The 22,967-nt window shown below is 38.8% G+C and overlaps 1 protein-coding gene across 3 annotated transcripts in view; it reads left to right on the top strand.

Annotated features, from left to right (window-relative positions):
* The window catches only part of KYNU (kynureninase), a 60,921-nt gene extending 44,448 nt beyond the window's left edge, over nucleotides 1-16,473 (top strand). The window contains exons 10-13 of one of the 3 annotated variants that reach the window (XM_059852316.1): nucleotides 9,466-9,518; nucleotides 10,969-11,054; nucleotides 14,702-14,932; nucleotides 16,132-16,473. In XM_059852316.1, the coding sequence (XP_059708299.1) occupies nucleotides 9,466-9,518; nucleotides 10,969-11,054; nucleotides 14,702-14,932; nucleotides 16,132-16,284 (523 nt within the window). In that variant the 3' untranslated portion in view covers nucleotides 16,285-16,473. The remainder of the gene's footprint in view (nucleotides 1-9,465; nucleotides 9,519-10,968; nucleotides 11,055-14,701; nucleotides 14,933-16,131) is intronic. The other 2 variants (XM_059852315.1, XM_059852317.1) reach the window with 2 other exon arrangements.
* The last annotated feature ends 6,494 nt before the right edge of the window (nucleotides 16,474-22,967 follow it).

Below are 22,967 nucleotides of genomic sequence, written 5' to 3'. Positions count from 1 at the left end.
AGGAGCTTCCTAGAGGCCTACATGACATATATTGTCTATTCTTGCCCACTCGCTGTAAGCCATCCTTCCTCTCACTTTCCATTTGTGAAATACTTATTTTCACACCTCTTTGTTGCTGCTGGTCAATTTTTACTGTCACAGTGGCTACTCCTCATTTGTCACTGGAGTAATTTTCAGTGCTTGCTGGCAGCTGCCTCTTGCTGCCTTCCACTGTGAGGAAACTGCAGGGCAGTTCCAGCTGTAGAGAGCTCACTCAAGTGTCTGGAGGGGAGTTTCTAGTGAGATGCTGGGAGAAACACAGAATCTTCCCTTTCCTTTTCCTTTCTCTTTCCCTAATTTCTCAAGTCAGCATGACATCAATTCACTGATCTAATCACACCAGTGCAGTAGTTTTGGGAAAATGTTAAGTTCTTTCTGTCCCATGCCATGAAAAACAGCTGCTCAACATGAAGAATTATTTAGTATTTTCTTTAGCTGTGTACAGATTATTGAGCAAAAATGGAATAGTTTCCTACTGAAATCTAGTTTTTCAGCATCCCTCTATTTTCACTGACAGTTTTCTGAGGTGACTTTTGAGCAACCCATTGTGAGCTAGTGCACGGAGATTTTGTCAGTGTGTGTTGAAGGTCAGAGTTGCAGGTACAGTTATTTTCTGACAGGACAATAAGTCCATAGAAATGTCCTTATTTGATCCTTCTCACCTGTTTCTTCAGTGAGAAGAGCCTGGAGCTCCTGGACCTCATGTCAAACATGACTGGACCTTATGTCGAAACTGTCTATTTTTTATTTATAAAAATAAATTACATAAATTTAAGACTCTTAAATTTATGTGCTACTGAAAATTTGGGCAATCGCAGCCCAATAAAGAAAGGCCCCTAAGTCACATTGTTCTTGTTTTCTAGTGATGGATGAAATTTAATCTTTTTGAAGAGAAACTCTTTAAAACAACTCTGAAAGATGCCCATTCTGTTTTCCCTTAATTATTTCATGTCTTAGATTTCAGCTGAGTATTCCTCCTTCAGTATCACTTAGTAAATGTTTTGTAACAAAACTACTGGATTCTGTGGCAAATTTGCTGGGCCTTGAGACTATGAATTCAATTAGTTCTAGCCACTGTCATTAAAAAAAAAAAATCTCATCTAATGTGGATTGTTTCTTGTTTCAGGCAAAGAGCAGAGGTGATAACTTACATTTTAGCTAATAAGGATTCTGGTATGATAAAGGTCTTGCATTTAGATTGTGATTAGTCTATTCAAAAACAAGAAAGACTTACCAGATCTTAAAACTTTTATATTGTATTTCAGTCAGATATATGTATTATTTAGAAATCTATCTAGATTTCTAATCCCCTGAAAGATTTATTCAAGGGATTGCAGAGACTGTATACTTCAGTAAACACATCATAGTAATCAAAACTAAGTCTCCTTTAAGTCAGAATCCACATTTAAAAGTAGCTCTAGGAGGGACTATTGCTTTCAATAGTTTAATTTAATCTATTTGAAACAGCCTAGAAAAAAAAATATGGAATTCTTAAAGAATATAACATACTTTTTTTTTATTTTTAATCACCATAAAATAATTGAGAGCTATTCAGTACTTTATAAAAATCACTGAGATCTTTATTAATATCTCCATGAGTAAATTGGCTCCCTGCTTGATTTTTAATTTCTGGTGTTAGGCAGAATATTCAATTTCCCCTTACTAAATGTGTGAACATACTGTTGGCTGTATTCCCCCTTTTCATATATCTGATATTTGGCCAGTGAAAGTGTTATATGAGCACTTTGTGATAATAGTTGTTCGTAAGCTGATTTAACAGTTTTTAATTCAACTTCATTAGCCTTAGGGGGTTTGTTTTTTGTGAAATCTTCTCCTGGGATTTAATTTGGGCTCCCATTTTCTCTGCTGTTGGATCATACCTTTCTTTTGCCTAATCATGGCGAATGAAATTATTGTCGCTTATCGCCAGTGCCTCAGAGGTTTGGTGGAGAGCTCTGTGAGGCTCCAAAGGGCCCTGATTGGATTGGCAGCATTGCAGCCATTCCTCTTCCTCCTGCCCTGGCCACAGCAACTTGTTTCCTGCTACAAAACTGAACTCAATCTCCTTTTGTTTTGACCTGGAGGGGTAATATGGATGGATGTGTTGAAATTGGTGTATTCCCACTTGTGTCAAGCCTAAAACACTAACAAGGTAAAAATCAATCCAGGAAGAGTGTGTGCACCCTCTGTCTCCCAGCAGCCACGAGCTGCAAATCACCTTGTACTCCACTGACCAAACAGCCCGGGTTTTTCACCCAAGAGCCTCCCTAATTGTGGCAGAGGTTTTGTTAAATCACCCACCTCAAAGAGCAGCAAAGCTCAGGGAGCTGAGAGCTGCCCAGCTACTTTTGGAAAGAGGGTGATTACTCAAATCCAGAAGTTTCTTAATTCCATCCATTGCAGTTGCATAGTTAAGTGTCATTGTTTAAATTATGAGACTGTTTTTCTGGATTTGGGTCTTTGCTGTTAAAACTTGCTGCTAGGCAGAAAGTGAGTTTAGCTATTTTTTAACCAAGACAAGCCTCAAAATAGAGGAGAAAAATTGTCTCCCTTTAGATGGTACTGAAAGTGCAAGCCTCTTAACAGAAGAAAAATGTCATGCTATTAGCCTCTAATACAATCACATTACTTTGGTCCTTTGACAAAGTAAAGCCTCATTGATATTAAATATGAAAAGTTACTACTTTCAGAGAAGCAACTTTTCATAAGGAGTTTTGATTTTTTCCACTGAGTTCTAAGAGACTGGCCCATTAATAATATATGGCGCCGCTCACAAGTCACATATGCTTAATAATTAGGAAACATTTGTAATGAGTTGAAAAGGGTAAGGAAAGCAGCAGAGTGTGAGCAAGTCCTAAACTACAGAAGTCTGAGGCTAATAATTACCTGAGCTTCAAAAGCTTTTCAAATCCTAACAACAGATCCTACTTAGAATTAACAGGCACTGCGCAGAAGAGAATAATGAAACAAGTCCAAGCTTACCATTTGGGATAAAGGATAGCTAAAAAGATATAAAGGAAGAAAAAAAAAAAAAAGGCTTTAAATATAGCTTCTGGCAATCTTGGCAAGGTTTTCTGAAGGAGACTGTGAGAGTTGGGTTGGAAATATTGCTGAAGTCTAACAGGGGTAGCTGCTATAAGTCTCTTAATCCCCCGTGCAAATCCTAGCCCTTATAGATATGTACTGGGGGGATACTCCATAACTGACAGCTTCTCAGTATGGGAAGAATTTCACCTACACAAGGGGGTTAAAATCGTTGAATTCTTGATTTCGGTGATAAAAGCAGGAGTTATTTTTCCATTATTCTTTGTTTTGATTAAACAGACCCTCATCATTTCAAACATCATTTGAAATGTCTTTTCTCCCTTTTAGTGAGCTGTCAGCAGGAAAGCTCTGGATGAGAGCAGGACCCTGCTGGGGTGCTCACTGTGGAGAGGGTGGGGTGGGCTGGAATAACATTGTCCATCCACTTGGGTTTGTTTTGTTTCAGCACAGCTGTAAAATACCATGTGGAATTAAGCAATAGAAATATTGATTTTTAAATTTTTTTTTAAACCTTATCAGAAATGCCAGTTAAGTGATCTAGATCAAGAAAAATCTTAGATTCTGAAATGAACAGAAACCTAAACTGGCAACAACTTTAGACAGTGAGGTGATAATTTGGGGAAAGGTTGACAGGAGGGGAAAAAAACAAGTGACATCAACTTTACCTCCAAATGCCCTTCTCTTTTCTGCATATGAAAAAATCCTGTATAAGATGCTCCAACTAAATCTTTTTCTTCATCCTTACATGGTCCTCATTGTTAAAAATGTGAGTACATTTTAACAAATATATTCTCATCCCTCACTGCAAAGTTAGAGCAGTCCTGAGCAGAATTCCTAGAGATGAGGGCTTGAGGCATGGAGAGACCAAATGACTCATCAGTGATCAGACAAGTCTGTGATAGCAAAGAAAATTGAAACTCCTTCTCAAACTCCAGCCAGTGAGCCAAAAATATGCCATGTACAGCAACGAGCAGGTTTTTCTGTTTTCTTAGTTGGTGTGTGTATGTGTCATTCTATTTATTCTGAGTTTTGGCATTGAATCCAAAGAAACACAATCATGCTCATGTGCTTGCAATAAAATTAATGCCATAGAAATTAAGTTAAAACGTATAAAAATACAATTAGAAAGCTGCAGTAAAATTAATGCAGAGTAGAATGCAAAGAGTTGAGCCCAGCTGTTGAGCCTGGGGACCAGGTCTGTGCTTAGAGGTTCTGCAGAGCTGTTTGCAGATCTGGGTGAGAGCAAGGTAGATTTGAGGAGGTGAGATAACTGTTTCAGTGAGTTTGGTTTCTGGGATTGACCTTTGACTGAGTGCAGCAGCATTAGGAGGTGCTCCTGCTGAGGACCTGAGTCCTGGGTACTTTTTCTATCTGTATTGCATAACACGGAGCCCAGGAAACTGGAGGAATGTTCCTCAGAATATGGAAATAACCTTTCAGTTGAGCTGGAGAGTCATATATGGATGTAAGGCATGTTTAGAAATGCTTTTGGGTTTGAGGAGCTGGTTGTGCCATTTGTTGGTTTGGGGTTTTATTTATTTGGTTTGGTTTGGGTTTTTTAATTCTGGAATCTGAAATATGAAAGCTTGGGCTTTGGATGTGGTACCAGCACGCTCTTCTAGGCAGAAGGATGATGGTTCAGCATGGTCAGATGTGGATTGTTCCTGGCTCCAGGCTGGCTCCAGCCTCCAGGCTTTTATATGTCCTTTTGCAGTTTAATTTCTAAGGCCTCATGGTTGTTTTTGTCACACATTTCCTGCTAAGAGAGTGATATTTAAGTCACAATTAACCTCTTTCCTCTGAACTCGTGTCACAGTGTCTGTTGCTTGCCCATCCTAGGTCTTCAGGGCCTTTTGAGACATGGATGTGCTCCTCAACCAGCCAGCTGGGCCATAGACATTTAGGACTGCAAGAAATGGAACTTAATGATTATTTTTGCCCCTTTCATTCTTTTCCCTGCACAAGGCTGCCTTTGCAGTGATAGCATAAGATCTGCCTGGCTCTGTGTAATGAACTTTGGGAGCAGTGACAAGTCTCATTAACTCCTCAGAGCTGATTCTTTCTCATGGCTGGAACAGTAGCATGAAAAAAATCAAACAAATCTTTGCCAACACCTGGATGCTTTTGCAAAATTAAAGCAATGTGTGAATGAAGAGCATAGCTGCCACCCAACAGTTACATCAGCTCCTTTGTGGACACAGCCTGGCCCCAAACTGCCTGTTTATGATTTGGCTTAATCCATCCTTTCATAAACATAACATGCTTTGCTGGTATGTGCTCCTAATATAATCTAAATAATGACTATGAAATTTCCAGCTCGCTTCTTGACCTGATAAGGGAGAGGAAACAAACTGCTCCATGCCCAGGGAAGCTGGAAGATGTAAAATCAAGTATTACAAATTTCACACTGTATTCCTGTAGCTTTTCAACTTGCCTTCCTCTGGATGTGAAATGATTATCTCACACAATATAATGACAGGATACTTCAACACATTGCCCTGGACTGTAAAAAGTTGGGCCACATTAATGGCATTTCCCTGTTTTCTGTATCACTACTCAAGAGTTTCTGTCTCTTTTTCTTGCTGAGAAGGGAAATGAGACCCGTGTTGCTCCAGGCTGTAAATTATAAATGAGTAGCATGATCATCTGTAATGCCAAAGCAAAGGTCAGAGGAATTTTTTTTGTATTTTTTCTGTGTTCTTTAACTGGATCTTCTTTGATGTTTACACTGCACATACATCATGATCATTATATCCTGCACTCCTGCATCATTAATACAACTACAAATGAGATGACTCGAGTTATGAACAACCAGTGCTTCAGTCTAATGCAGACAGATATGAAGGAGGAAAATGAGCTAAATAAAAATACTTACTGGAGGGATTTTTCCCTGGTGTAAATGTCCTTAAAGAGAATATGACTAAACAAGAGGATACTGTTCCTTTCTGCAGTCATTTTCCAGCCCCTTTGTTCATTGATTTGTAAAACAAGAGAACATTTTGGAGTAAAAAAAAAAAGTAATTTGAAAATCTTTCCGCAATGTTTAATTATATTCTTACTTGTTTCATGAAGCTGAGCTAATAACAGTTTGCTTTAAATTTTATGTGGCAAATGTAAAAATTTTGTGCAAATACTGGAAGTGGCAGAATTCCCTGGCAAGGTCTCAGTATTATCAAGCTGTGAGGACCTAGACAAGGTTGGATGGGTCCTTCAGCAACCTGGTCCAGTGGAAGGTGTCCCTGCTCATGGCAGGGGTTGGGAAGAGATGCTTTTCAAGCTGCCTTCCAACCCAAGGCATTCTATGATGGCAGTGGTTTTATTTGAGGCACAGGATGGAACAATGCATTTGAAAGGTTATTTTCTAACAGAAGTGGGCTTGTAAGAACATGTTCACCTTGCAGAAAAAGACACAGCTAGTTTGGCACTAATTTACTCTCATTTTAGTCATGATTTCTCAACGGATTTCAAATATGCTTTTGCTCCAGGATGGAGATAGTTCTCTGTGGGGGTGTTCCAGGAGATCTCTGCTGACCAGCCTTGGGACGCTGCTGGGAATACCTGGGACTGGCAGCAGGATTCTGCAAACAAAACCTATCTATCACTGAGATAACAATTTTGATTAGTGATGTGTTAAAACAAGGGCTCAGTTTGTATAAATTTGCATTTTTTAATTTGTAGCGGAGCATTTGTTAAATTAGACCTTTATCTCCTTTGATGCTGATTTTAACACACTTCCCACAAAGGGTTTTATCTGCCTTGGGAAGCATGTAACTTGACAGTCCCATTGCTAACATGTTTAAGGTATTTCTAATCACAAGCACATCATATATGGCTTTTCAGAGCTTTCCACTTTATGTATTTTGACAAAAGTTATGGGTTGGAATTCAGAATCTCTTTAGATCTTTGTGCCTTTGTTTTTGAGGCAGGAAGAGTTGAAATAGAGACTGCAGTTCAAAATGCTCACTTTGCATGCAGAGTAACAACTCTTTAATAAGAAATTTTACTGCAGTAAGTTAATGTGCAGTTTTATTGCCTATTATTTTTAGTGAGCATTTATAAAGCGTTATGTTTGGGGTTTAACACCTTAGCTCTCTCCCATCACAACAGGTTGAAATTTGGCATAGCGGTGGCAACCTTCATTTCAAAATTTTCACAGAAAATTGTAAACAGCAAATAGCTATAATTTGTGAAGATTTTGTTAATTTCCACGCTTTGAAGCCTGTCAACTTAAATGTCAAATAACATGACATCCATATGGACCATTAGATCAATGAGAGTGTAGGACCAGAGCTGCCTCAAAGTGCACATCCTGCAGTGACACCTCTAAAGTTCTAGAACAGCCAAAAGAGAAAAAATAAAAAAGAGGAAAAGCAAATTGTCAGATTATGGTAGGAAAGGGCAAGACAGCTAAACTGTCTTTTTAAAAAAAATCCTTCATTCTGTCATTTTGGAAAAGTTTTGAAATTTCACTTTCCAAGTTGCCTCCGTGGTGCTGCAGCTGAGATCTGGGTTGAAGCCAACTTCAGAATTAGTGAGTTTTGAGCATTTGAAGTGCAACCAGGGAGCTTTTCATCAGCCCTGATCTGGATAATGGTCTGATTGATCTGTATTTTGTCGTTGCTTTCTGGGTGTGGTCTAAGTGGAACATAGTTTTGTTTTCTCCTTCTCACAGACTATTTGTCCAGATGTTTTATTTCTCATGGATTTCTCTTCTGCTTCAAAGCTTTGAAATTCTTAGAATGTGTGTAGACATTGATATCAGCAGATTGTTGCAGGAACATGCAATATTCAGGGTTTTCAGTACAATGTTATCTATGTATTATAGAGTTCCTATAAAATAACTGAAATATCTTTTATGATTCAAAGCATCAGTAATGGAGTCACTTGGGCAGAGGCTCTGTTGTGCTTTATTTGGGGTGTATTCATTTTGGCAATGTAATATCTCATTTAAAAAGGATGTATACTGCACTATTAATTTTCATGGGTCTCAGAATAATAAAAACATCATGCAGCAATAAAGAAAAAAGCATCCTTTTCAGTAGAGCCTCTGTTTAGATGCAGCTCACAGAAGTAAACATAAAACCTGTGTTGTTATACAGAAATACGAACTACTTTATTTTACACTCTGCAGTATTCATATAACAAGTTTCTAACTCAAATGTGGTCTTAATTCTGCAGAGCTCAGCTCTTTTAGGCAAACTGCAAAATACTCCTTTAGAGAGGGGCCATGACTTTCGTTTCCCTGTTTGCTTCCAGGAAGGCTGATCTACTGTGACCTTTACGTACAGATTTTTTTATCATTACAAGTTTTGCCAGGCTTCACTCCTAAAATTTCCTATCTGGCACAGGGAAAACTAAGCAAAGCCTTGGCAGAAATGGTGTCCAAAAAGTTACGGTTCTGGAGAGCTGAGAAGTTCAGGAAGGTGTCTGTGACAGGGACTTCTTGATATTTTGAAAGCATTAATAGAGGGGAATCTCAAGTAGGACTGGCATTATTAATCACTGATATCACTGTGTGCTGAGATAAGAAGTGAAGAACCAAAGGGAAGTGGGGAAAAAAGTCCCTGATTTTGCAATATTGGTTTTATCTGCAGTGCCCTGGCAGTAGGTGATCCAATGCATCCAGCTGCTTTAGAAAACTGCTTGTAGCAATGCCCTCAAACATACTTTCCATTAAATGTGAGTTAATAATGTAATGTCGTTTCAATGTCCAAGCTCAGACATATTATTTTTAAATAATTGTATGGGTTTGGTTTTTTTCAGGATACAATCTTAAAAAAGGGGAATATAGCATTAAGCTGGTTTGGGTTTTATTTTAAAGAAAGTTTTTCAAAGAATAAGTTTGGTTCAGGAAAATAAAAGTGTATGCAGAATTCACACTGGTCTCATAGTAAGGGCGAGGCAATGTCCACACAATCTTCTTTCCAAGTCTTGTTTGCTTGTAGCTCACCAAAAAGTCCTTTTCTTGGTGAAACTAAGTCAGATTTTATAACTCCTTTTAGCTTTCAATATTCATTAAACTAAGTTTAAGAGCAGGGGAGAATGTTTTGAATTTAATGCCTTGGAACCAGTGGAAATATTTCTGTACTATTTTTTGTTTTGTGAAGTGAATTCAGAGAAAATGGATATTGTTAAAATCAATAGCTAATTGAAAGATGTGATGTGTTTTATTATTTGCAGTAAAAGAGAAATTCTCAAATGGTAATGTTAAATTTTTAGTGCTACCTCTTTATAGAATTTATTTCATTTTTATGTCATTGTTAGAAATAAAATGTATTATTAGAAATGTATAAATTGCTCAATCTTATATAATTCTTAATACTCAAAGCTAAATGGAAAGATATTAAGTTGTATTAATTTCTTTTCTTTAAAAAATCTTAGGCTAATCGGCTGGTGGGGTCATGACTTCAAAACACGATTCCTCATGGAAAACAGTATGTATTTATACACTCTCAATTTTACCTTATTTGATTTATTTATATATGACCAGCTTCACTTCTGTAGCGGTTTGAAGAGAAAGGATAGAACTTTGCATTTCCTCATCCTAAATATGTGAGGCAGTGGAGTTAACAAAATAAATGTTGGAATAAATTTCTGTGTGGGCATAAGGGTTTGACTGTCTGCTCCTAGACATTTTGCTGAAATACCTTCAAAAAGCAGATATAGAATATAGATGAAACTTTCAAAGTATCTCAGTGAATCAAATTCAAAAGTCTCTGAGGAGCGAGGATCTGCTATCAGCCACTGGGGAAATATCTTTCTTCAGGATTAGTGCTACTGAATTAATGAGAAATTATACAAATTCAGGTAAGGCAATCTGACAAAAGTCATGAAATCCCACTAATGTTTCAGCATCTCCAAATTTCCTGCACTAGGGAGGCATGGGTTGTAAGACAAACCAGCTCTGAAATAGTGTTTATTGTCCCAACAAAAAATGAGAACTCCTTTCCAAATCTGGCAGCTATTCTGTTCAGCTCCAGTTTAAGCTATGGCAGAGAGAATATCCTGAGGGATCAGGATGAAAAAGGAGCTTTTTGTTTTGATTGGTTGTTTTGTTTTTAATATATTTTTAATTTTCTGTGGCAGCGCCTGTTGATGTGGCTTTGGCTGGAGAGCACCTCTCTAATAGCCTCAGTCTGCTCTTTGTTTTCAGACCAAATGCAAGAGAGTGGCACTATGGAAAGCCAGCAGGAGACACAAATTGCCTTGAAATACAGCTAGAAGAAGAAAAAACGTTGTTTATTCATTTCCATGAGCAGTTTACAGGGGAGAAGTTGGGCATTATAAAACTAGCCAGTCTGCTGTGCGCGAAAAGCGTTTCCCACGCCGCGCCCTCCCGCTCCAGTGCTGGAGCGTGAAATATCAACGGTGACACAGAACTTACAGCGAGGCTTTTGTAGATTTATTAAATAGATTTTGTGAAATTTCCCAGCCCAAAGTCTAGGCAGCTCCTCTCCTTGGCCTGAAGCTACACTTAGCTGCATATGCAGCTTCCCATGTGTCTCATCAGCTCAATAAAGTGAAGGAACGTGATTCCTTGCTCCGCGTGAGCGTGCCTCTGCTGACTTGGAATTCCTCTGCCTCGTGCCAGCCTTAAAAGAGATTCAAGTGTAAAGGTGGTTTTAGCACACACCATTTAAACAAATTAATTGCAGTTCTCTGGTTCCCATGAAGCTGCTAATGAGGTCTTCTGCTGGATTAAATTGGGCTTCTCTCGAAGTTGAAAGTATTAGCTGGGAATAGATTACTATTTCCTTTTAATGACCGATTCCTACGGGCCACATTAGGGAAATATTTTACTGCGTGAGGACAGACTTCAAGATAAGGTCCAATCCATTAAAATGAAGAAATCAAAAACACTAATATAAGTTATTCATTTTCCAGAATTACAACTAAGTGAAGGAATTAATGGATTCCGGTTATCAAATCCTCCAATTTTACTGGTCTGTGCTCTGCATGCCAGTTTAGAGGTAAGTAATTGCTTTACTTTGAGCCTGAATTTAGGAGTATAAAAATGTTTAATGAATGTTACATGTGTTATTGCTGCCTCCCTTAAAGAAAACTCTGAAATATTTGAACATAGAAGGGGAGAAGTAATGAAACGCAAACAAAATAACCCCACAGCCCTGAAAGACCTTAAATGAATATACTCATCTCCCCATGTCTCTCACAAACTCTGCTGGAGGACCCTGAGTTGGACCAACAGTATTTGAGGTTTGCACCTCCAAATCTGAACTCTGGCAGTGTGTTTGTCCCTGCTTTTAGGAGCTCAGTACAAACAGCACCTTTATCCCATAGAAATATTCAGGGCTCAAAACTGCAGAATAATTAAAGCTGGGAGAGATCTCTGAGGTCACCAAGTCCAACAGTGCCTTGTCTCAGTACTACTCATGGGAAGAATTATGGTCAGCATCTTCCTGCAAAGGAATCGTGTAAGTCTGAAAAGTTGCATTCAGAGCTGCTGCTTCATATATTCCACCAGAAAAGCAGACTTACATCCTTTATGAAAGAAAATTGGGTGTCTGGCCTGTCCTGGATCAACTGATCCAGTGGCTCAAGGAACCTGTTCTGCCTTTGGTTACGAGCAGAAGAGACACAAACTATCAGCAAATGTTTCCTAAAAGGGGAATCCATGAGTGTGGAATCCATGAGCTCCAAGCTGTCTTTTCTTTCATTGAATCATTAGTTTTCTGGGGGTCAAAGGAGCAGAGCCCCAACTCTGACCTATCTCTGTGCGAATCACTGACACTGCGGCTGTGGGAAGGGCAGTGCTGCCATACACAGCTAATTCCTCCTCTGAAGGTGTGATCCATGTGCTGAAAGCCTCTGATGTGCTTTGGAGAGCACAGCCCATCCCTGTTTGAGGGCATGGAGCTGTTCCCCAAATAGCTGTGCTTCATACCAAGATGTTCCAGCTGCTCCCATAAGGATGGCTCACCCCTGAAATCAGGACTCTCAGTCTCTGTGGCTCCAAAAGGTGGCATCACTGAGATTTACCTGCTGTATGCAATATATGCTACTATAAAATCATCCTTAAGTTGGTTTTCAAGGCAGCCTTGGGTAGCAAGGTTTTGCCACCAGCATAAATGGCAGAAATTCATTTCTGGTTAGCATTCCATTAATTCTGGTGGAATGGCTGAGCTGATGCTGGAACAAAGAGCAGGGTCCACATCCCTCTTCTGTATTTACTGAAAAAACAGCATCTTAAGCAAACAAAGTCAGAAAATTGCCAGTTATGATCTCTCCATCTTACATGCAACACTGAAGGACTGCAAAGGGCACAGCCATGCTTCTTGTTCCGCCTGACAATTTATTTTTTTCAGTCCTTAAACATCCACTATATTGTTTTAAACTTTATGTGACCTTGGAGATAAGCTGAAAGCTGTTCTGCCACGACCCAGATTGTGAGTGCTCGGGTTTGTGTGGGCTGGTGTCATTTAGCCCACTGCAGGGAGCCTGGAACAATGAGGGCTGAGCAGTTTCCACTGCCTTCCCTTTCCCTGCCCACATTACCTTTTGGCACAGCCAGGATTTCCCAGTGCTAATTGCTCTAATACAGTGGGAAACAAAGTAGTTTTCATGTCTGGCAAGAGATGGCTAGTGAAATTGCATGCCACCTTCACTGGGACACATTAAGCAGAAGGCAGTGTTTCCAATGGAAACAATGAAAACTGCAAGTGTTAATGGATGTTATTCCTCAATAATGCTTAACGTGACTGTTATGGCACTAGCTGCTGCCTTTTATGGAAAAAGGGGGAGCGCTCTACAGACACATTTTAAAGACCTTTTTCAAAAAATTTCACCCAGGAGACCAAGTATTCCTTGCACAAAGCCTGTGGAAGCAGATTTTTGCATGCAGCCTAAGGAGATCCATCCCTCATACTCCTGCAAATCCTGGAGGACTAGGAGGCAGGTCTGTTTTCCCTCTAGTAATGCACTGAACAGTTCTGTGTCTGCTCTGCCTGCCTGGGTGGACAGGGAAGCACCTCTGGATTTTTATTGACCTGTGCAACTGCTGGTGGCTCTGGTCCCTGTCACATTTATTCCCTTGCAAAGTCTGTCTTATAACATCCACATTCCATTTCACAAGAACAAAATGCAGGGGTTCTTGGTTTTGTGCAGCATCTAGTGTCTGTGATAGCATCAGGGAGTGAGATTTGGGATGTTCTACAAAACAATGTTTTCCAGATGCTGCTGGAAACCAGAATTTGTTATATTTGGAGTAGGATTCCTCAGGTACCTCTCTTTACGCTTTTACAGGTTATGACATAAGTAATCTTAAAATTGTTACTTCTCTAGTGTGGAACATGATTTCTTGAGAGTGAAGATCAGGGATTTTCATCCAGGGAACTGCCTTGCCTGTGATTTGCAGCTGCAGTCAGTGTACAGAGTGCTGTCCACAAGCATTGACGTGCCAGGACGTGATTTGAAGTGGCTGTTGGGCACTTGCATGTCTGTATCCTTGTCATTTTCCCCTGCAGCTAATTCCATGGGGAGAAGGAGAGGGAGGTTTGAGGAAGGCAGGGGTAAATTGTTTCTGGGGTTGCATTTCCATCATTCCCTGTAATGGTGCCTTCCTGGAGCAAAAGCAGAAGCTGTCTCAGCTTCTGCTCCCAAACTCCTCAAACACATTAGTCTTGTTTGTGTGGCCAAACAGCACTGCCATTTCCAAGCAGTCATTTTTGCATGTCTCATGATACTTTGAAGCTCACTGGTTCTTGTAGCTGTGCAGGAGCAAAGAGTTATTGAAAAATAATTCAGTGAATGTGGTTTTTTTTCTTCATGTGGACTAGAGAGCCTGTACAGGACTTAAAACTGTGAAGTCAATGCTAATAGACATTTTGTGCTTTCACAGGCAAGAATTTCTACACCAGTCTTGATGTTTCTGTCTTGGCCCTTGAATTTTGTTATTAGAATCATTTAGTTTGGAAAAGACCTCCAAGATCATCATGTCCAACCATTAAACCAGCACTGCCAGGCCCACCACCAAACCATGTCCTCAAGTACCACACCTATGTGGTTTGGAACACTTCCAGGGACAGTGATTCCTGCCATGGACAGCCTATTCCAGTGCTTGACCACACTTTTAGTTAAGAAATTCTTCCTAATATCCAAACTAAACCTCTTCTGGTGCCACTTGAGGCTGTTCTCTCTTTTCCTATCAGTTGTTTCCTGGGAGAGGAGACCAAACCCCACCTGGCTTCTCCCTCCTTTCAGGGAGCTGTAGAGAGTGGGAAGGTGTGTATTAAAAGTACATACAAGGGAAAACTTTCATGTGATTTTGAGTTTCGTTCTGCGCTGTTGCACCTACAGAGGATTTATGGATTCTCTTTAGACATGAAGAGGAATGCTCTTTTAGCCAATTGGCTTTGTGTTCATGTTATTTCTGCTGACACAGATGCTTATGGAACTTCTGAACAGTAGGCACAAATATCTGTCATTATCTAAAACACATTATCCTGTGTTTTCCAAAGCCCAATCCTGCCATGTTTATGTGAAATGTCTCTCTGGTGTTACTACTAAATTCCAGTGATAATGTATAGAGAAATCTATCTTTATTTCCTTTTCATTTTCTACAGAAGCACATTCTCATTCTAATGATTTCAAATCATCACAGGTTTTTAGCCAAACTACAATTAAAGCATTGAGGAGGAAATCTGTTCTACTCACTGGTTACCTGGAATACCTGATAAAGCATTACTACAGTGAGGATAAAACAAATCCAGAGAAGCCCTTTGTAAGAATAATCACACCATCTCAGATTGAGGAGAGAGGATGCCAGCTCACTCTGAAGTTTTCCCTTCCAATCAAATCTGTGTTTAAAGAGCTGGAGAAGAGAGGAGTAGCTGTAAGTAAATCAAACTTCATCTTCTTTACGAGTAACAAACTATTAATTTGCTTTTTTTCAAATGTAGTCTCATATAAGGCAAAAACCCACTAGGACTGATGATGATTTCTTACAACTTCAATTTTTACTTGTACAAACAAACACATTGAGTTATTTTATAAATTATTTGTTAGGCTCTGTATTGCCTATCACTGTTGACCTATTTCCAGTAGTTCTGGAGTCACTGCTGGGGTCAGAGCATGGGTGCATTAGGATGGGAGGCACAGCTACAGATTTCCATGACAAGGAACTCTGAACCTGCATCTGTCCCCTTCTTGATCCACAAGTGGCCAAAAGCTTTGTGGGACATTGAGATGGAGCAATGGAGAAGTTGCCATTTCCCTAGAGATGTGTTTTAGCACTCAGAAAAAGCAGCCACTTCCTTGTAATGACACAGCTACCATCGAGCACTGCTCCAAAAAAATAAAAGTGAAATTTAGGGCCATACATTGGGTGATTTAGATGTGCTGGGAGGTGAGGCTGATAGCATAACGCTGTATAAATGAGATATCAGTTTTATTTCTGCTGGGCACTTGTCTCCCCAAAGCGCACCTTTTTTAGGTTATGTATGCTGCTGCTGCTTTGGTGCTGCCAGGGAATTCCAGGAACTCCTGCTTTTAACAGGGCATGGGGCCTCACATTGTTGGCTTGTCTTTGCAATGCAGTGATATTTTTCAAATATAAGAGGTTATTATATTCAAGAAAATGTTCAAAATCACAGTGAGGGGAAGAAAAATACTGCAGTGCCTGTGCCATTACTTGTACCTTTAGAACAAGACACTCACATACTGGAGTGAGGGGGTTTTGTGCCTTTTTTTTTTGTTTTGGTCACCTCTGTGCCTCTTCAACTCTGGGTTTCTATAGGCATTAAAGTGAATTTTGGGGTTACACAGCTGGTTTGAAGACCTCAATGGCGCTGCTAAAGTCCTGCCCATCCTGAGCTTTGCATCATTTTTTTAGGCAAAACTACTCTTCTTACTAAATTTTTCACAATCATGCTCCTCACTGTAGCTCCTTGAGCATCCCAAAGGTTTTACATGTGCTTCCTTGTCAATCCAGTCATTCTTCCTTGAAGACAAGTTGTGGCATTTAAAAATACAGCCTGGCAGATCGACAAGAAGTGACCTGAATTTACTGAATGCTCCCTCTCTGTTTTGCAGTGTGACATGCGGGAACCAGACGCTCTTCGCGTTGCCCCAGTTCCTCTCTACAATTCCTTCCTTGATGTGCACAGATTTATTGAAATCCTGGGATCTGCAATTACATCTTCAAAACAAACAGCAAATAATACTGTGCTATCTGGTTCTTATTGATGGCTCAGCTGTACCTTTTAATCTATTTCTGACTAAGATGCATTTATCCTGCTGAGTGATTCTTTGCTTCGAGTAGACCGAGCTATATCCCATGCAATTTGCAAAAAAATGACTGTGCTTGAATAGTTATTTACAACAGACATAGTTTTATTAAAGCTCATATTTCCACTCTGCTTTGACTTTGACTTCATGAATTAGTATGCTTTGTGTATTTTAATGGGGCTCTTCTTAAACATTTTATGTAGTTTTATTACATTAGCCTTGAGAAGCATGGAAAAATTGCTATCAACTAGAACAGGGATGGAAAAAAAATCCCTTCTTTATTATAAAAATTATGCATAATAAAATGTGGAAAATAGACAAATCACCAACTGTTAAAAGAAACAGTCCAATTTACATTTTTAATTTAGTAATTCTATTTAAAGTACAGAATATACTTGAAAAGTAAAAGTTGAACAATTGTTTCAAAACTCCTGACTGCTGCACACCGAGTTTTTCAAAGGGCCCAATATTTTGAAATTTTGCTTCAATGAATGATTTAATTGAAGAACGAATTTACTTTGCAGATACCTTCTTTGGTGTGATACAGTTGGCCAAAACAAACCATTTTATCTTTCTAGGTAGTCCTGTTTGAGAGGAGGAGCTGGAGGAAGCTGAATGGAGTTGCAGACCCGTGTAAGGCAGCGTGAAGGGCTGTAGGAGCACTCCCTGCAGCTTTAGTGAGGCTTAGTTGGGATTAGGCAAAATGAACCCTGAGCTCTTTAAGCAGCAGCAAAACATCTCATTGTAAGCTCACCGTGTGGCCCAAATTTTTACAGAGATTTGCACCAGGCAGGCAAGAGCAACGTAGAAAAACTGCTTACATTTCAGCAACTCTTTATCCAAAGTTGTTTTAAGGCATAAATAACACTTTGGCATAATTGGCAATTAAGCCCTAAATTCTGCAGCTATTCACGCAGCATTTTCCAAGAATCAGCTGAAACTTCCTCTCTGATGATGTTCAATGTGTCTCATTTTTGGTATGAAACGCTTAGAAAATTACATCCAGTAGTGCTTTGAATGTGTGAAGGGAGCCTGTAATAAAGACAGGGACAAACTGGTGTGGGAGAACAAGGGGGATGGTTTCAAATTGGAGGAGGGTGGATTTAGGATAGATATGAGAAAGCAGTTTCTTACAGGGAAGGGGCTGAAACACTGGAACAGAGAGGAGGTGGATGCATCCCTGCAAACATTCAAGGCCAGGCTGGTTGGGGCTCTGAGCAGCCTGCTCTGGGTGTCCCTGCCATGGAAGGGGGACCCTTTAAAAGGTCCATTCCAACCCAAACTGCTCTGATTCTATGATACTTTTTATTCTACTTCAAGAGTGAGGAAGGATTTTGGGGAGGAGTGAGGTCTTCTTTAGTTTCTCTTGGATTTGCTTTTCTGGTTGAAACTTTCACACCCTTAGAGCACCTCCTGCAGCACAAGGAAGTCCAAGGGCCTGCACAGTTCTCTAAAATTCCCCAAAGATGTGTAGTGTTAAAACCCTTGCTGCACTGATACCCATTTTATTGGTTATAACATGCGGGGGAAAGCTGAAAGAACTGCAAATACAGCATTTGTTGGTATTTTTAGCACTTGTGAAGGGAAAAATAGCTCCTTTAACCAGAATATTGTTATAAAGAATAGCACAGGAGTCTTAATCAGTTGGAAAGCTCTGTCTCACTCAAGAGGTTTTGATTGCACTGACGTCATCTCTCCTGGGTTCAGCTGAGCTGGATCATGTTGCAGGCCAGGTATCTGTGATTTTGTGGGTTTGTTTTTATCCTTGCACCTGCAGCTCAGCTACTTTATCTGATCTTAGGGAAGGGCCATTTTCCATAAAGTGACAGTTGATGCAAAAAGCATTGAATAGAAAAATGTGCAGGTCCACAGAGTTAAAAGGGGTTGAACTCAGTGTCAGTGTCTTTGCAGCACTTGTGTACAAATGCCAGCTCACTCTTCCATCTTCCCATTAAAGTCAGGCAAACTTAACAGAAATTCAGATACGGGTGTAGATAATATTATAAAATATCTTATTGTGATATCAGCTCAAAACCCCAGGGGAGTAAGAATGCCAAAATCTCTTTCTAAATAACATTTAGACCTCAAGTTTGGACAAGCTGTCCTGGCAGTTCTGGGGAGATAAACAGTGATTTTTTTGGGAAGTTTGAGATCTGCTTTTGATTCACACACTGTGAAAATAATTTTTTGTGTCTCAGAGGAAAGTGAACCACAAAGTAGGTAAGTACTGAATATATGCAGTTCAGTTTTCAAAGAATAACAGATTAATAATAAATATTTGATAATATTTTATCTTTTAGTATCATTTCAGGCTACAGGTACAAATATTGATTTTAAAAATATGTATTTGTGTTGATTTGATGGATTTGATTAAATTCAGTGCATTAAAATGCACTTATTTCAACTATTTTGAGTTATTATCTCTCCTATACCTGTGACTTGTGATAATAAAACTTAAAGCTCCTTGCATTTATAGGCATATATATATATATATATATATATTCAGAAAATTATTTCCAAAAAGTGAGGGAAGCCTATATTGTAGTTTACTCATTTTACTGAAACAAAATTGCAGCATAAGCACCAGTTTCACATGGTCTTTCTCTACCTGGAGTAAAAGTTTTGCAAAATGAATAATACTGGAAGTTAACATTAGGTGTCAGTATTTTACATATTATTTAGCAAAAGGAATATCAAGGGAAAGAGCTTCTGTAGAAAAAAAAAAAAAGAAGAATATTGCAGTCTGCTTTTTCAAATGCTTTAAGTTCTCACAGTTAGAGTAATATCAGGAATAATTATGTGTGAAATAATTAATTGTATATACCCCGAATGCTTCTTGCTAGTTACATCTCTGATTTAAAATTCAATACTAAGTACCATGGCTTTCTAATCGTGATAACATTTCATTCTTGGATTGTCTGAAGAAATTACATTTTTCAAATTGAACTGCAGGACATGAGGATCTGTAGACAACAGAAAACTGATACCCAGGTAGAGTGAGAAAATGCCTACAAAATGAAGGCAAATGTGAGTATGCAGATCCCTGGTTGTGTGTGATCTTTTTCAGCACAAGAGCATTTAAAAATGCATAGAACTCTTAGGTTCACTGCAACTGTTGAAAATATGAGGAAGAAATACTCTGGGATCCATCTGTGCACTTTTAACCCTGTTCTGCCACAGAGCACCAAAGACAAGGAAAAGTCTCCCTTCACAAGCAGCAGAGGATGCTTTTGTCCTCCAAAAGAACAATATACTCTGAGGGAAGGAAAAGGCAGGACACAGTAATTTTTTCATCTGGGCTTGTGGCATTTCTGAGAGTGGGAAGCAAGTGGCTCGTTTGAAGAGCTTCAACCCCAAAAAGTCCTTGTCTGACAGTGACAGAACCCACCTTGATTTCATTCTACCAGTAAATTATTATGCATTGGTAGATGAAGCAAGAAAGACTCAAGAAAGGATGGAAGATACTAAAACAAAATAATTAACTTTTTAACTTATGTTAGATGTTCCTAAACAGAGCTGGGTACACTGGGAATTCCCTGTGAAATTCCAGTCCCTGGGATAAGGATGGGCTTTGGTTGGGTTCAAAGAGGTGAAAAGAAACACTTTGGGCTAAATCCACAGAGGGACATGACAGGATGTGTCGACATCAAAGGAGCCACATCAATATTTTATATTAATACCTTTCTCTGAGTCATAGAATCATTGAGGATTTAAAAGAACTCCAAGATCATCAAGTCCAACCAGAATTGCCATGTCCACTATTATAATAAAGCCATGGCTGAGGTAGGTGTGTTATTTTCTATAAAACACGCTTCAGAGGGTGCTGACATACCCAGAGACCCCCAAAACCTCTGCAGGTTCCCATCTGAAGCTCTGGGCCCTCGAGCTGGTGCAAATATATTTCTGAAAAGCTGCTCACTCTCTGAGACCAGCTGAGAGACAGTTTTGCATCGTAAGCTTAAACTTTTGTCAATATTTGTGAAATATATTTAGACAGCTTATTCAGAAATGAGTAAGTTATAGATCAGTAATTCATACTTTTTATATCCCAAGTTTTTATTTCCTAAACTTACTCTTCTAAGCATCGTTTTATGTTTCTAGTTAAATATAAGTGAGAATTGATTGGGGTATTTCTCAATGGAATTCTATCTTTATTTCATCATAATTGCTTCATATTTGAATAATGACAGATGAACTACTTCATTCAATTGCAGTTTTAAGGCTTTGAAGTCACAATAGCAGCAAAGGATTTAAATCCTGAAACCATTATTATGGCAGAGAAGACATCAGGGAAAAGGAAAACTTATGGTAGTGTAATTTTCTAGACAGAAAAATTCTTCTGCGGTTGCACTTTTTTTCTTTTACTATTTTTTCTCTGGACATTTTATTAATGTTAAAAGAACCCTGGAAGAAGAGATTGGAAATGCTGAATGAGAGTCCTGCTGTAAGTAAACTTCTGTAGTTATTTGGCTTTGGAGCTAGCTACAAACCTTTTAAAATTCTGGGCAGCTGCAATACTGTATTTCACCAATAAAGAGTTCATTAGATCTTTTTTCTCTCTGACATTTTACATCTAGTCCTGAGTACATGTTAATACTCCAAGGTATGAATTTCAAAGTTCCCTTTATCTTTGTGTACAGTTTTAAGCAATTAATCAAATGATAAAATACAGCTTTAAAATTAGAAACGAATTGTGAATTTAAAGTATATGTTCAAAAAGTTGCTACATTATAATTTGGGGGAGGGGGGTGGGGCCTCATCAACTGAACTTAATTCTGGTGTTCTTTTGTATTTTTTTTTTTTACCTTACATTTTACTGAGGAATTTTGAAGTGATCCTCAAATTGTTAAAACATGACCAAGCGTTCTATCCAGGATAGTTCTTCCTCCTCAGAGGCTACATCAAAGTGGCAGAGACATAGAAAAATCATTATTCAATATGTTCAAAATGATTCCCACGTGGGGGAAGATTTATACAGGCTTCTGAAATGAGCGTGGGGGCAAACAGCACCGAGACCCCTTCGTCTGAAATAAAAGTGAGTGGCAGTTGCACCATCCCTGTACAAGGTATGAATTTGAAGATATGTATGAAGTGTGGTGGGGTGGGGGTCGCCTCATACTTTTGGCAGCAGGGGCCAAATCCAACTTCTTGAATTCAACCTGCAACTTTTCTACTCCAAGGACGTCCCTGGTGCCTCAGTTTTGAAAGCCTTGGGTGGGGTGTCTGTTCCAAAGGTAACTGGGAGAGGACATCTGCAAAGTCCCCTTTGATACCTGAGCACAAGGCATTAAGAACTGGGAGCTCCTAAATGCCATCAGTGAATCTCAGCAGAAACACACCTGTCACTATTTTGCTTGTATTTTCTGTTTTATTCACTGAGCTGTGTCAAACACACAACACCCTGTTTCTTATTAATGAGTGTGTTATTTTAAATTAAAATTTTCACCTGGGAGGTTAAAGGCAATATTCAGAAATAGTCACTCTTCAGACAAGACATGGAAGCAGTTTTAACATCTTAGCTGAAGGTTTGTGCAAAATGCTCAGCTATTGTTTTGTGGTATCTCATTTAAACCATTGTGGCCACAAGGCAACAGATGCTGTCAGTTCTTCCCTTCTTCTGTGGAAAAGACCTCACAGCTGGGTAACTGGTGAATCTGTGGACCTTCCTCTTTAAGGATGCTTCTGGACTTTTCTGTACTGCTCCTACTTAAAGTGAAAACATGGGAAGGTCTCATTTAGAGGAATTATGATTGAAAAAACATACTTATCTGCTTGTGAGTTCTCTTGATTGACCCTGAATGTGTGGGGCTTTTTCTTATTTTTAAAATGATGTGAAAATCCCACTTATTGTAGGATCATAGAATCATTTATGTTGGAAATACTTTGAGGTCACTGAGTCCAACCTTAGACCTGATGCTGCCAAGTCCACCACTAAACTATTTCCCTGATTTTTGTTTGACTTCTAGTTTCAATACAGTACAGTGCCAGATTAATTTAATGACTTTGTAAGCCTCATTACAACATTTAAGTTTCATGTGATTTTGAAAGAACTTGTCTTAGAAAAGATAAATTTCTTCTATTTTAATACAGCAGTGACAAGTACACTGAATTTTGAGAAGTTACTCTCAACTTTTCAAATGTGACTAATAAATGAAAGATTCTGCATTGCTCTGTATCAGATATGGATGAAGGATAAAGCTACTTGTCAATTTTTGGAATATCCTAAGTTCTGTGGAAGATGATGTAGCTTATGACTGCTTGATTTTCATTAGTATTCTTACTTTATTCAAACTTTCTCTCTTTAACTGGATATTAAAGCTGAAGTGATAAAATACCAGAAGAAGTATGAATCACCAAAGTTCTATGTTGAAGTCTGATCTTCTGACATTTTTCTGAATGAATATTGAAATGCTTCTCAACAAAAGATCTTGAAATCGTTCCATCAGTAATCAGACCCAGACTTGACTTGAAAAAAATTCTTTTTATACTTAGTTATGAAAAGCATGCTCTTAATTATAATGATGATCATTAAAACAAATGTCCTGGAAGGCCACTATTTTCAATTCAAAGTCTCTTCAAAAGCGTATGAAAAACCTGATGATATATATAACAGGTCCATCCTTAAAAAATATTTAAAACTC

This window comes from Haemorhous mexicanus, chromosome 8 (assembly GCF_027477595.1).
Source record: "Haemorhous mexicanus isolate bHaeMex1 chromosome 8, bHaeMex1.pri, whole genome shotgun sequence".
In the NCBI taxonomy this organism is placed as follows: Eukaryota; Metazoa; Chordata; class Aves; order Passeriformes; family Fringillidae; genus Haemorhous; species Haemorhous mexicanus.
Note: the sequence above shows the minus strand (reverse complement) of the source record. Positions and strands in the feature narration are given on the sequence as shown.